Raw genomic sequence first — 12,723 nt, 5'->3', positions numbered from 1 at the left:
TGTCATCTTCTAATGAATTAGTTTGGAATTGAATTGTAGTGAAGGAGTTTTTATCAATGGAGAAACTAAGACACAGTCTCACTAAATGACTAATAGCATCTGGATTATTTGTAGGACATACTTGAAGTTACTTCCCAGCTCAGCCTTTGGGGCTCTCTGACCTATGCAAAGTTTTACTTTAGATTTACTATTTTTAAATCTACTTAATAAGATGCTTTAAGTCTTACTTAAGTCGTACTTAAAACATCTTAAGTAGATACATGTGTATAAAATGATGTATGAAAACTAGTTCAGATTTTTAAGCATATGAACTTTTTCTGGACATGAGTGAAATATGTTTGCACTGATACGATCCCCTTGTAAGTATCCTAATAAATAGGACATTGGAAGTCAAACAAAAGGGACACACCTCTAGGAAAGCAGTCTCTAGGTGGGTCTAAACTAAAAAGACAAATATTGGTCAGCTTTTCTTATTTTTTTGGTGCACATTTTGTTGGAACAATGTACTTGACAAATGATCCATTTTTGTCAGAGTTTATCTGTAGCCCTTATGTCAAAAGACAGTATGAATTCTTGCCTAGCTGTTGTCCCTGTGAAGTCAACAGAAACCAGCCAGGCTGAACATTCTTCTTTGTTTGTTTGTTTTAGGAACTGCCTCTGTTTTAATTTATTGAATTACAAATTCAGGTTAAGATGCATGATCTTAAAGATCATCTAATAAGCATTTCTTAATAGAAAATAACTGTACTAGAGTTCTTTCCAAATTGAATTGAAATGATGTATCTACCATTGTCTGCTCCATTTCCCAGGAGCTCCTGCTTCTCAGAAGCAAGAACTTGGGCCTTAATCATCTTTCTATTCCAAGTACCCAATCCAGGGATGGCAAGTTAGTTTCTTCTTTTGGGCCAAATTTTATTTCATTTATTTTTATACATTAAAAAAAAAAATAGAATCTAAAGAGATCCATGAATTTTTGAAAAGTCTCAAACTTTTCTCAATCTTACTTTAGGAAATACTTAGAAAAAGTGAGTTTAAAGTTTTTGAAACTTTTCAGAAGTGTTTTTTTTTTTTTAACTGATGACCAGAGTACCCTTTTGATTATATTATATGCTAGTCAGTTGTTTTCTGGAAATACATATTTTAAACTTTTTACTAGATTTTTTTCAGCAAATGGTTTTTAGCAGTAGTCAGAGAAGGATTATATTGTTTTTGGCATATTCTTGGGACTTTTTTATGCCTGTTTTAAAACATGTTGAATGTGTCATGTTTCACACTCGCAGTGATTGGTGTGATTTGGTATTTTTAAAGGCTCTTAACCTGGCGTCCCTCTTCTGGAGAAACTGTTCCCCCACCTCCATCTCCTGTGAGTGAAAAACAGCTGGTAAGTTTTCATAAATAAATCATACTTAAAATTGCTTGTGAGAAGTAATTTTACCATGGGCCAGCTTCTTTTATGTGAGTCCACATCTTTAAAAAAGATGGCATAAATCTGTCCAAAATTCTTAGGTTAAGCTTCATAATGGTAAATTTCCCGGGTGGCTAAAATTTATCTCTGTAAGTGCCAATGGGAAGGAGGTATTTTAAATTATTTTATAATGTAGATGGTCTGAGACATAGAGTAAAATGATGTCAAGAGTTTTAAGATCCAGGTATGAGATTATGTAAGGATTTCCATGCCAAGGGGCACCTGGGCAGTGCAGTCGGTTAAGCATCCACCTCTTGATTTCAGCTCAGGTCTTGATCTCAGGGTCCTGAGTTCAAGGCCCACGTTGGGCTCCATGATGGGTATGGAGCCTACTTTAAAAAAAAAAAAAAAAAATTATAAAGGATTTCCTTACCAAGCTAAAGATATTATTTATTTTAAAATTTTAATTTGGATACAATTTAACCTATGAGAAATATTACAATAACAGTTCAAAGAATTTTAATATACCCTTCACCCAGTATATTTGCTTCATAGGTCTGCCACAACAAATTACCACAAACTAAGTGGCTTTAAAACAACAGAAATATATTGTCTCCCAGTTTAGGAGGCCAAAGGCCCAAAATTAAGGCATCAGCAGGGCTGCATTTTCTCCAAAGGCCTTAATGGAGAATCCTTCTTTGCCTTTTTCAGATTCTAGTGGCTCTTGGCAACCCTTGACTTGTACACACATCATTCTAATCTCTGCCTCCATTTTCACATGGCTGTGTAAAGTCAAATCCATTATATGTCAAATCTGCCTCTCCTTTTTTCTCTTTAAAGGACACTAGCCATCTCTTATGTTTGTAAGATAAGATATAAGCCACCTCATTTCAGAATCTTTAATTACATCTTTAAAGACCCTGTTTCCAAGTAACCTTCCTAAGTACCAGAGGTTCCAACTTTAATATACCTTTTTGGGGCCACTGTTCAACCTATTGCAGTTTCTACCCTCTGGCACCCAAAAATTCATGTTCATCTTTCAGGCAAAATGTATTCATGCCATCCCAGTATTCCCAAAAGTTTCAACTCATTATAGCATCAGCAAGTCCAAAATCTGATCTAAACATATCAGAAGTCCCAAATCTCATCATCACAGCCAATTAGATCAGGTATGTGGTCTCTTCTGGGGACATCATCCATCCCCGTCTGTGGACCTGTAAACCGAGAAAACAAAGTACCTGTTTGTAAAATACAGTGGTGGGACAAGCATAGGATAAACATCCTCATTCCAAAAGGGAGAAATTGGAAGGAATAAAAGGGTCACTGGTCCTAAACAGGTTCAAAACCCAGCAGGGCAAATTCTATTAATTTTTAAGGTCTGAGGGGCGCCTGGGTGGCTCATTCAGTTAAGCGTCTTCAGCTCAGGTCATAATCCCAGGGTCCTGGGATTGAGCCCCGCGCCTCCCCCCACTCATGCTCTCTTCTCTCTCTCTCAATCAAATAAATAAAAATCTTTCAAAAAAAATTTTTAAGGCCTAAGGATAATTCTCTGTACCTTGATACTCTGCCCTCTGGGCCCACTGCTCCTTCCTATGCCCCTGCAGCTCTGCTCTCTAAATCATTTCTTCTTAAAGGTTAGCATGTGTTTGCAGCCATGTAGCCCATTTCCTGCCTGTAGAATCCCAGAGATCTGATAACCTTCATTCATTTTATCCTATGTCTGTCCCTTTCAGTCTAGGCTGGCTGTGTTTCTACTGGTATATCATTCTTAAAATCCCTGTGGGTCTCTCATGTATGTCAAGAGGGTTATTCATGGAACCTTTCTGGATGACTTCATCTCTCTTCCAGGCTTCTGCTAAGATGTTTGATTGGATCCATTGGATCCACACACCTAATCTCTTTCAACAAAATGTTGTCTAACTGTCCAAAGAAATGTTTTCATAACAATGAATTTTCCAATTTTGGCATCCTTTGCAGTTTATCCTTCCAAATTATCAGGTGCTAGTTCATTTTTGCTTGGTAATTCCTTCCTCAGTGTATCTCTCTAGCCTCTCATTTTTCTGTAAACACCAGGGAGAAACTGGGCCACACCTTTAACCTTTTGCTTGGAAATATCCTCAGCTAAATATCCAAGTTCATCACTTAGAAGTTCTGCTTTCCACCCAGTAGTACAACACAATTGAACCAAGTTTTCTGCTACTGTATACAAATATCACCTTACTTCCATTATCCAGTTACACGTTCTTGATTTCCTTCTGAGACCTCACCAGAAGCACTTTTAACATTCATATTTCTGTCCACATTCGATTCTGTGCCCATATGTGTATTCTTTAGGGTGACAGAAGATTTCTCCATTATGCATTTCACTGCCTTCTGCATCCTCACCAGAATCTCATTTAATGGCCGTGTTGCTACTAACAGTCTCTTCAAGGCAGTCTAGGCTTTTTCTGTCATATGCCTCAGAACTCTTCTGGTTTCTACCATTACCCAGTTCCAAAGCCACTTCCACATTTCTAGGTATTTCTTATAGCAGCACGCCACTTCATGGTACCAAAATCTGTATCAGTCAGTGTTCTACCAGAGAAATGGAACCAGTGGGAAATATCTGTATCTATCTCTGTGTGTGTGTGTGTGTGTGTGTATAATATATGTATATGCATAAATCTTTTTTTTTTTAATTTAAATTTCACAGAATTGGCCATGCGATTATGGGTGCCAGTAATTTGAAATCTGTAGGGCAGGCTGGAAACTCTTAGGCAGGAGCTGTAGCTGCAGTCCACAGGTAGAATTATTTTAGGGAGACCTGAGGCCTTTCAGTTGGTCACATGAAGTTCTGGCCATATTATTGAGGATAATCTTCTTTACTTAAAGTCGACTGGTTGTAGATGATCACCACATCTACAGAATACCTTCACAGTAACACTTGTATTTGTGTTGGAACTGAGTAACTAGATCCTATAGCCTAGCCAGGTTGACACATAAAACTACATGACACCATGTTTCACCAGATGTTATCATTTCACTACATTTGCTTTATTATTTCCTCCCTCCTTCCTTTTTCTCTCTCTGGCCCACCCCCCCACCCACAAACTTTTCAGAATTCTTTGAACGTAAATTGAAAATAAGATATCCTTTTCTTCTTAAGTTCTTTAGTGTTTTTCCATAAAAAATACAAAGCAAAAGCACTTACATAATCACAGTGCCATTAACAAAATCAGGAAATTACCATTGAAACAGTACTATTATTTAATCTGGCCTTCCTGAATTTTAAACCCAGGAGACCAGAGGTAGCATATTAGTGTCCATTGGTCAATTTATCCCCCTCACAACTTTTAAATTTCCTAAGTAATTGTCAATGGCTAAAACTTAGATTTCACAGAGAATTACTACTCTGAATTTATCTTGAGAGAACAGTCACATCTGATATATTGGGGCCACACTGCTCCATGACCCTGATCTGCAGGAGCTATCTGTTCATTATAGACTCCACCACTTATGAAACCGTCTTTCAAGTCCAGAATGAGCTTGCTCTCTTTTTTGTTTTTCTTAAATTTGGCCCACCCTCTGTGTACTCTGTGGGTTTTTGTTTTTGCTACCTCTGCTGTATAGTATAGTAGTTTGTAGTGTGGGCTTTGATGCCAGACCCAAAATGAAATCCTGGCTCTGGGGCGCCTGGGTGGCTCAGTCGGTTAAGCGACTGCCTTCAGCGCAGGTCATGATCCTGGAGTCCCGGGATTGAGTCCCGCATCGGGCTCCCTGCTCAGCAGGGAGTCTGCTTCTCCCTCTGACCCTCCCCCCTCATGTGCTCTCTCTCTCTCATTCTCTCTCTCAAATAAATAAATAAAATCTTTAAAAAAAAAAAAGAAATCCTGGCTCTGCAGTGACTAGCTCTGTGGCCTCAGCAAGTTACCTAACCTCATGGTAGAGTGAGTTTTGTGATGGGAGTTAAGTCAGGTAATGCATTATAATGCACATAAAGTTGTTGGAACCGCATGTGCCGGGGTGAGTGATGAGAGGCTGGGCTGCTGCTGGGCTCCATAGAGGGAGGCAGCGGTGCCCCTCGGGACCAGCTCACAGTCTCCTCTGTGAGCTGCTGCCGCCACCCCTTCTTTCACCCCACTTCCTTTTGCTTTCCCTTCTCTGTATGGCTCACAGCTTGCCAATAAACTGCAGTGTTTTCCTCGCTGAATATTTCTTGCCGTGCACTGGAGAACTACTTATTTATTTTTGTTTCTTTCATTAAACTTTTGTTTTAATGGGTCTCAAAATTCTGTGACAGATTTTTGGTCAAGTGTTTTCCATTAAAAAGTACTGATTTTAAAAACTAATAACTTAAAAAAAAACCCTAATAACTTTAAAATTGCCACACACACACACACATACACACACACCACACAACACACACACACACCACACACACACACCACACACAAACAAAAGGTCCACAAAACATTCTCCTCTCCGTCTGAAGGTTTTACAGTGCATTGTTATCATTAACCAGTCTTTTACTATTAAACTTAAATGGCCAGTTGATACAAACATTTCTGAGACTGTTCTTCCACCACTGAATAAGACTGGCGTGTCAGGTTATTGGGGATAATACTCATTTAGCCTTCTGAGTGACCTTGCCAGCCCCAGCTGCCTTCTCGTCTGTCTCATGTCACAAACAGCAAAATGGCCCACAGAATAGTCAGAGAGGCTCTCAATGCACACAGGCTTGTCAGGAGCCATGTCAGCGATGGTGGCATCACCAGATTTCAAGAACTTAGAGCCGTCTTCCCCCTTTTTCCTGGGATGACAATCAGTCTTCTCCTTCATCTCCACAAATTTGCAAGCAGTCTGACCTGTGTGACAATCAGTGCAGGTGCATATCCAGTACTGATTTGGTGAAGGATTACTTTTTAAAAATTAAAAATAGAAATATACCCTGTTAATATAAAAAAATTTTTTTTTTGGATAGTACAGAAGAAAATAGGGTAAAAAATGCAAGTCCCAGGATGCCTGGGTGGCCCAGTCGGTTAGGTGTCTGCCTTCAGCTCAGGTCATGATTCCGGGGTCCTGGGGTCGAGCCCCACGTCAGGCTCCCAGCTCAGCAGGGAGCCTGCTTCTCCCTCTGCCTGCCTCTGTCTCTCTCTCTGACAAACAAAATCTTTAAAAAAAAAATGCAATTCCCTTTTCATACTGCCCCCTTCAGCCACAACTTATCTTTAATGTTGTGATGTTTATCCTTCCAGCTGTTTTCCATACATTTTGTATATAGTTAATATTAATTATATGTGGTTTTTGAAAAAATGAAATCTTGTTTTGAGACTAACATTTTATATTTGGAATAGCTAAGAGATGTCTCCACTTCGATACATAGAGATTGCTTTCATAGGAGCTCCTCCTTTTCCAGTAAAGGGTCCTTTTTTTAAAGGGGAGGTGTGGGCATATTTCTGGTACACAGCTGTTCTAAAAAATGCAAAGATTACCAAAAATCATCCTCATTTACATTGATTAATCAGAAAAATTGAGAAAGCAATATGCCTAACATTAAAAAAATTCCTCTGATACAAAGGAGACTTTAAATCCCCAATACTGTGACCTAGTTTTTGTGTACATTTAATTACCTAGGGAGAAGCTTCTTAGAAATCATCAGAATGTTCAAAAGAACCAGTGCCCAAAAAATTTAAAAACTAGTGCCTTAAAAAAAATGCTTTCCCTTACATTCAGTAGGACAATGCATTTTTTATTCTGTCAACTGATTAATTTCCCCCCTTAAAATATACTTCTTAAAGTGTACTAGTTAAAAAGAGACTTTTTTTTATAGTTAATTTTAAACAATAAACATTCCCTTAAAGGACTTACAAATTTAGAAGTGTTGTTATATGCATTCTTCCATTTAAGTTTTTATCTAAATGTGCATTATAGGAAGCCTGGGTGGCTCAGTCGGTTGAGTGTCTGCCTTTAGCTCAGGTCATGATTTCAGGGTCCTGGGACCAAGTCCCCCGAGTTGCCCGGGAGTCTGCTTCTCCCTCTTCGTTTGCCCCTCCCCCCTGCTCATGCTCACGTGCTCTCTCTCTCTCAAATAAATAAATAAAATCTTTAAAAAAAAATTTTTTTAACTGTATTATAGTCCATCATGGCCAAAGAAATTACCCAACTACTCTACTGGGTCTATATAATTATTATTAAAGGCCTCCTGTGTATTAAACATGAAAAATACAAAGATGAGTAAGAACAATTACAACAGTAATAATATGGCTTTAGATTCGTGTAGCACTTCACCATTTAAAAAATATTTTCACATTTGATCCTTTCAGCAATTTTTTGAATCCAGTTTGGTACATTATCCCCGTTTTATACGGAACAGCAAATGAAAAATCAAACTGTGATATTTTAAATCTAAGTTAAAATACTATTTTGATTAGCACTGTTTTGGGGAATGTAAGCCCCTGCCTTCTTTTCAGAAACCCAGGTGAGGTCGCTTCCGGCCAGGGCTGTTAGGTTACAGTTCTCCGTTCCTCTGGAACCCACTTTCTAGATTCTGTCCAGAGTGTGTTGTATTGCTGTAACAAAATAAAGCTCGAATAGTAATGCCAGCTATCACATACTGTCTGACACCGTGCTAGTGTTTTGCATTTCTTACCTTATCCTTAATAACTTACAAGGAAAGTGTCCTCTCCATTTTCAGTTCAGAAAATCTTAACACAAGAGGGTTCTATGCTTTTCCAAGGTTATACCTAATGCTGGAGCAAAAGTCTGGTGTAGTTCTCTTGGACTTGAACTTGAGCTTTTCTTCATGACACCACACTTGCAGTTAGTCACCTTCTCACTGACCTTTCCGGTTGCCATTTCCTTTGGATGACAGAATGTCTTTCCCTAAACTCACCCCTACAAAGCTTTCCTGAGCACCGCCTACACAAAGCTTGCAGAAATGTCCCCCACCTCTGCCACATACATGTTCTGTTTAAACAGATTTCATGACAGTTCGTGGATATTGCTGACTAGCTTTTCCTCACAGTGAAGCTTAGCATTTTTATCTATTGCTTTTGGGTGCTACCAGGCCCGAAACGAATGAGGGTTAGAAAGGAAGCTTTTCTCTTAAAGACTGTCAGCGTAGGTAACTTTAAATAATTTTCTCCTTGTGTCTGTAATCACACTGCGTAGAATGTCCTTTTCATAGTGACACACGTAATTTTTTTTTCAAAAACATACTAGGAACTGTTTTCATCCTTAAGCTTTATTCGTTGTACTTACAATGAATTTTTTGTTTTATTAGGATACAATATCACAGAAATCTGTAGATATTCATGATTCTGTTCAGCCAAGATCTGCAGATAATAGACAGCAAGCACAATTGGCTGCTGTCTCTACTGTGAACGAAGAAGTCAGCAAAATTAAACATACAGCAAGTGAGTTATTTCTCCTAATTAAAATAGTGTGTTTTGTTTTGTGTAGGTAAAGGATGAAATGTTTGCTTTTACTTTTGGTATTAACAAATATGTACTGTAATTGATGGTGTGTAGTCACTTTGTTACTGTGTGTGTTCCAACTTGGACATTCACTAACACCTGTAGTACCAGCTTTTTCCACAAAGGCTTTTCGCTAATGTTTGTGTCGGACACAGGAGTCTTTTCTCTCCGTTCCCTTCTGCATGTCAGCCCCATATCCTTTCTGCAAAAGTGGGGCCTGAGGGGCCTTTCGCTACAGTGCTTTCTAAGCAGGAACACCCAGCTTCCTGTGGAGCCAGCCTTCTGTACACTCAGCTGCCTCACCCCACGTCTCCTCCGCTCACCATCTTAGTTCTTTTCACAAAGAAGGGGAACCCCTTCTGTTTTTTTACAAAACTGATCCAACTTTGTTTACTGAAGGAAAATTATAACACCAAGGAAAAGCTGCCTCCTCCCTAGAAGAAAACAGGACAACTCTAATTGCTTTTATAAAATGAGGTGAAAGTCACAGAAGAAAAGTAACCATTTTAGGGGCACCTGGGTGGCTCATTTGATTGAGTGTCCAGTTCTTCCTTTCTGCTCAGGTCGTGATCCTGGGTCCTGAGATTGAGCCCCGCGTCGGGCTCTGCGCTCAGCAGGGAGTCTGCTTGAGATTCCCTGTCTCCCTCTGCCCCTCCCCCTGTGTGCACACTCTCTCTCTAAAATAAATAAATAAATCTTTAAAAAATAAAAGTATTTTCAGTACATTCACAGTGTTGTGCAATCACCCTAATGATTAATGATGGTAAAGCATCTTTTTATGTGCTTATTGCCATTTGTATGTCTCTTTGGAGAAATGTCTATTCATGTCCTTTGCTCATTTTTAATTGGTTTATGCCTTTTTGTTGTTGAAATGTAAGTTTGTTACACACTCTAGATACTCTACCTGTATCACATATATGATTTGCAGATCCTTATATTCTGTAGTATAAATCTTACGATTTCTTTGATAACATCATCTTATGCAGAAAGTCTTTAATTCTGATGAAATCCAATTTACCTGTTTTTTTCCTTGCTCTTGCTTTTGGTGTCATAGCTAAGAATCCATTGCCAGATTTAAGGTCATGAAGGTTTTACTTGATGTTTCCTTTTAAGAGTTTTATGCTTTTAGTCCCTACATTTTTAATTTTAATTTTTTTTCGGGGAATTTTTTATTAATGCTAGGTGCTTGTTCTTGAGAGAAGACAGATTTGGTATCCTACTTGAAAGGAGTTTCCAGCTTCAGTCACTGTGTTTTGCTAACTTCCTAAAAGGGAGATAGGTAGTGGTGAGTGGCTTATTTTCATTTTTGATTCCTGTTCTCTGGAGAACAGCAATGGCTTGTGCAGGAATCCATGACAGCTTTAGTCTGCACTGGAACATGCCATGAGGACAGAATAGTGAGTGACTTCTCTCTCAGCCCCAAGACTGAATTTAAATATACGTAGCTTTGTAAAGGAAGGGCCTGGTCATCACACATTAGAAAGTTTTCACATGGCTAATCCAGGAATATGTCTTTAACTGGAGTTGCTTCCCTACCACCCTGAGCTGAGGACCCATGCTTCTTTCCTTCTGTCAGACAACCCTGTTCGTTCTCCCCTTGAAGTTCTTTAGGAAAAGTTCACCATGGGATTGTTGACTCAGAATAGGTGGAGCTGGGGGAAGAACAGATGGCCACCATGCTCCCATGAGCTCTTTCATTAAGTGGACAGGTGATGGTTCCTCTGTTGAATGAGGCGGCCATCTGCGGTCTGACTCAAAGAATCATAACACGGACCTGAGTACTTCATCCTGTCTGCAGGGCAACTAGCTCATTCTCTCTGTACACTTTCAGAAAACATCACTGCCCCCTCTAGCCTCGGCTCCGTACCTGCTGTCCCACATAGTTCATCTTTGCTTAGCTTGGGTGAACCAGTGACATGGTCACCTAATAAACCCTGGCAGTGTCAACCAACCTGAGTTGTAAAATTTGTCCAAATAGATATTGTCCCCAAACATGCTGCTGGTCATTGCTAGTGAGTCTGAAGTTAAGATCCTTATCCTCCAAGGACACCAGAAAGCAGGGAGAGGCCCAGCTTTGCCCATTCGATCAGAGTGGAGCCTCATCAGCCATACTCTCAGTTCACCCTGCTGAAAGCTCTTCCGGCCCTTAGCGGCTGATGTTGGAACTAACGAGGACACATCTTGTCAGACGTCAGCCAACTCCCAAGTCTCTCTGGGAGCTCCGGCTGTGCTGCCAGGAGTCTCCTGCTCTAGGAACTGAGTTTTAGGACTGGAATGGGGGAGGGGAAGGAGCGACTGGTATGTGTCAGCTCTGACTGAGGTAGAGGGCTAGGAAAAAGACACTGAAGAGGAGACAGTTTGTGGGACTTGTGGCTTCTTTGTTTTCTTTTCTTTTTCTTTTTCTTTTTTCTTTCTTTTTTTTTTTGACATGCGATCTAGTAGTAAGTGTTAAATACAACAGCATTTCTGAAAACTACCTGGAAAGGAGCCTTTATTAATAACCTCAGTAAGAATAAATTTATGCAAGTTGTTTTGCTACCCCTAAAGTCCCTAAAACATGAATTTAAGTTCCACAAATTGGTGCCGCAAAAGGGAATTTATAATAAAAGCAAAAGTAGAGACTGAAGAATTGTAAGTCAGCCACTCCCCTGGGGCAGTCATCTGCCTCCTGGAAAGCTCACTGGAGAAGCTGGCCCTGACATCCCAGGATTGAGAGCTCCCTTGGAGCCGCATGTCAGCACTGCCAAGCTCTTGCAGCATCTCAGTAGTTGAGTTCTTTCTGACCTTGTGCTTTGGCATTTGGTCAGTGAAATGCAAAGTTCTTCTATGAGCATGTCCTTATAGGCTGGTGGATTGTCAGAAACATCTTGCTGAGCAGGTTCGTTCAGGCTAGAAGACTTAGCTGTGTTTCATCTTGCCTGCACAGTGTGGAGAACATTTTGTTACTTCGAAATTCGGTTAGTTTTGTGATCATGTACTTAGCATAATCTTTTTATAGACTTCTTTGCTTATGGATGCATTTGAAAATATAGTTAGCTACAACTTCTAACCTGGATTCAAATAAAACGTGCTCTGATTAACCCACAGTATTACCACATTTGTCAGAATTTGTGGCTGTCCCTCACTTCCTTTCTCACAGATCCAGTTCCTGTTGTTTTCTTTTGGTATATATAGGTTTTTACATTACCTATTTCAAAGGTCAAACTTGAGTTCCAGTAAATGCTATTAAAGTCTTAGCTTTTAATCCATTTGTTACATTTTATTAAAGAGTAACCTAAATCTTATTTTAGAAGTTGTAGTGGGACCTTTCTGAACATTATTTACTGCTCTAAGTCCTTGGGAATATTTTTATTTAAAAAATTAATTTTGTAAGGCTTTTCTAAAAATTGATTAAACTTTTATTGAGTAGTGCTTATGTGCAAAAGCAGTATGTTCTCAGTGTGATATGTGCAGGTAACCTTCATACATATGAATGTTTCCTTAGCATTGTAATGTCATAGATATTATAAAGGATTCAAAATAATTTTTGTTTGCATGTGCATTGGGGTGGGTTTCCTCACAGAATTTCCAGAACAAAAATTGTTTGCCGCCCTGTTGATTAAATGTGTTGTGCAGCTGGAACTCATCCAGACTATCGACAACATTGTGTTCTTCCCAGCCACAAGCAAGAAGGAAGATGCCGAAAACCTAGCTGCTGCACAGGTACAGATGTGGGGGGACAGCAGCTTTTACATTGAGGAGGAAGTTGGCTTTCACAGTCTGGACTTTAGAGCAGAGGTCACACCAGAGATTTGATTTGGGGGCTCTTCATCACAGAAATGTCATTTTAAACCATGGGACTGAATGACATGCCCTAGGCAGTAA

The 12,723-nt window shown here is 39.5% G+C and overlaps 1 protein-coding gene across 2 annotated transcripts in view; it reads left to right on the top strand.

The window, feature by feature from the left end:
- The window catches only part of ARFGEF1 (ADP ribosylation factor guanine nucleotide exchange factor 1), a 144,148-nt gene that overhangs the window by 124,537 nt on the left and 6,888 nt on the right, over positions 1-12,723 (top strand). For both annotated transcript variants that reach the window (XM_021688624.1, XM_044914638.1), the window contains 3 exons: positions 1,309-1,381; positions 8,667-8,799; positions 12,422-12,561. In XM_021688624.1, the coding sequence (XP_021544299.1) occupies positions 1,309-1,381; positions 8,667-8,799; positions 12,422-12,561 (346 nt within the window). The remainder of the gene's footprint in view (positions 1-1,308; positions 1,382-8,666; positions 8,800-12,421; positions 12,562-12,723) is intronic.

The sequence above is a fragment of the Neomonachus schauinslandi genome, chromosome 4 (assembly GCF_002201575.2).
Source record: "Neomonachus schauinslandi chromosome 4, ASM220157v2, whole genome shotgun sequence".
Lineage (NCBI taxonomy): Eukaryota > Metazoa > Chordata > Mammalia > Carnivora > Phocidae > Neomonachus > Neomonachus schauinslandi.
This window is presented reverse-complemented; position numbering and strand designations above follow the sequence as displayed.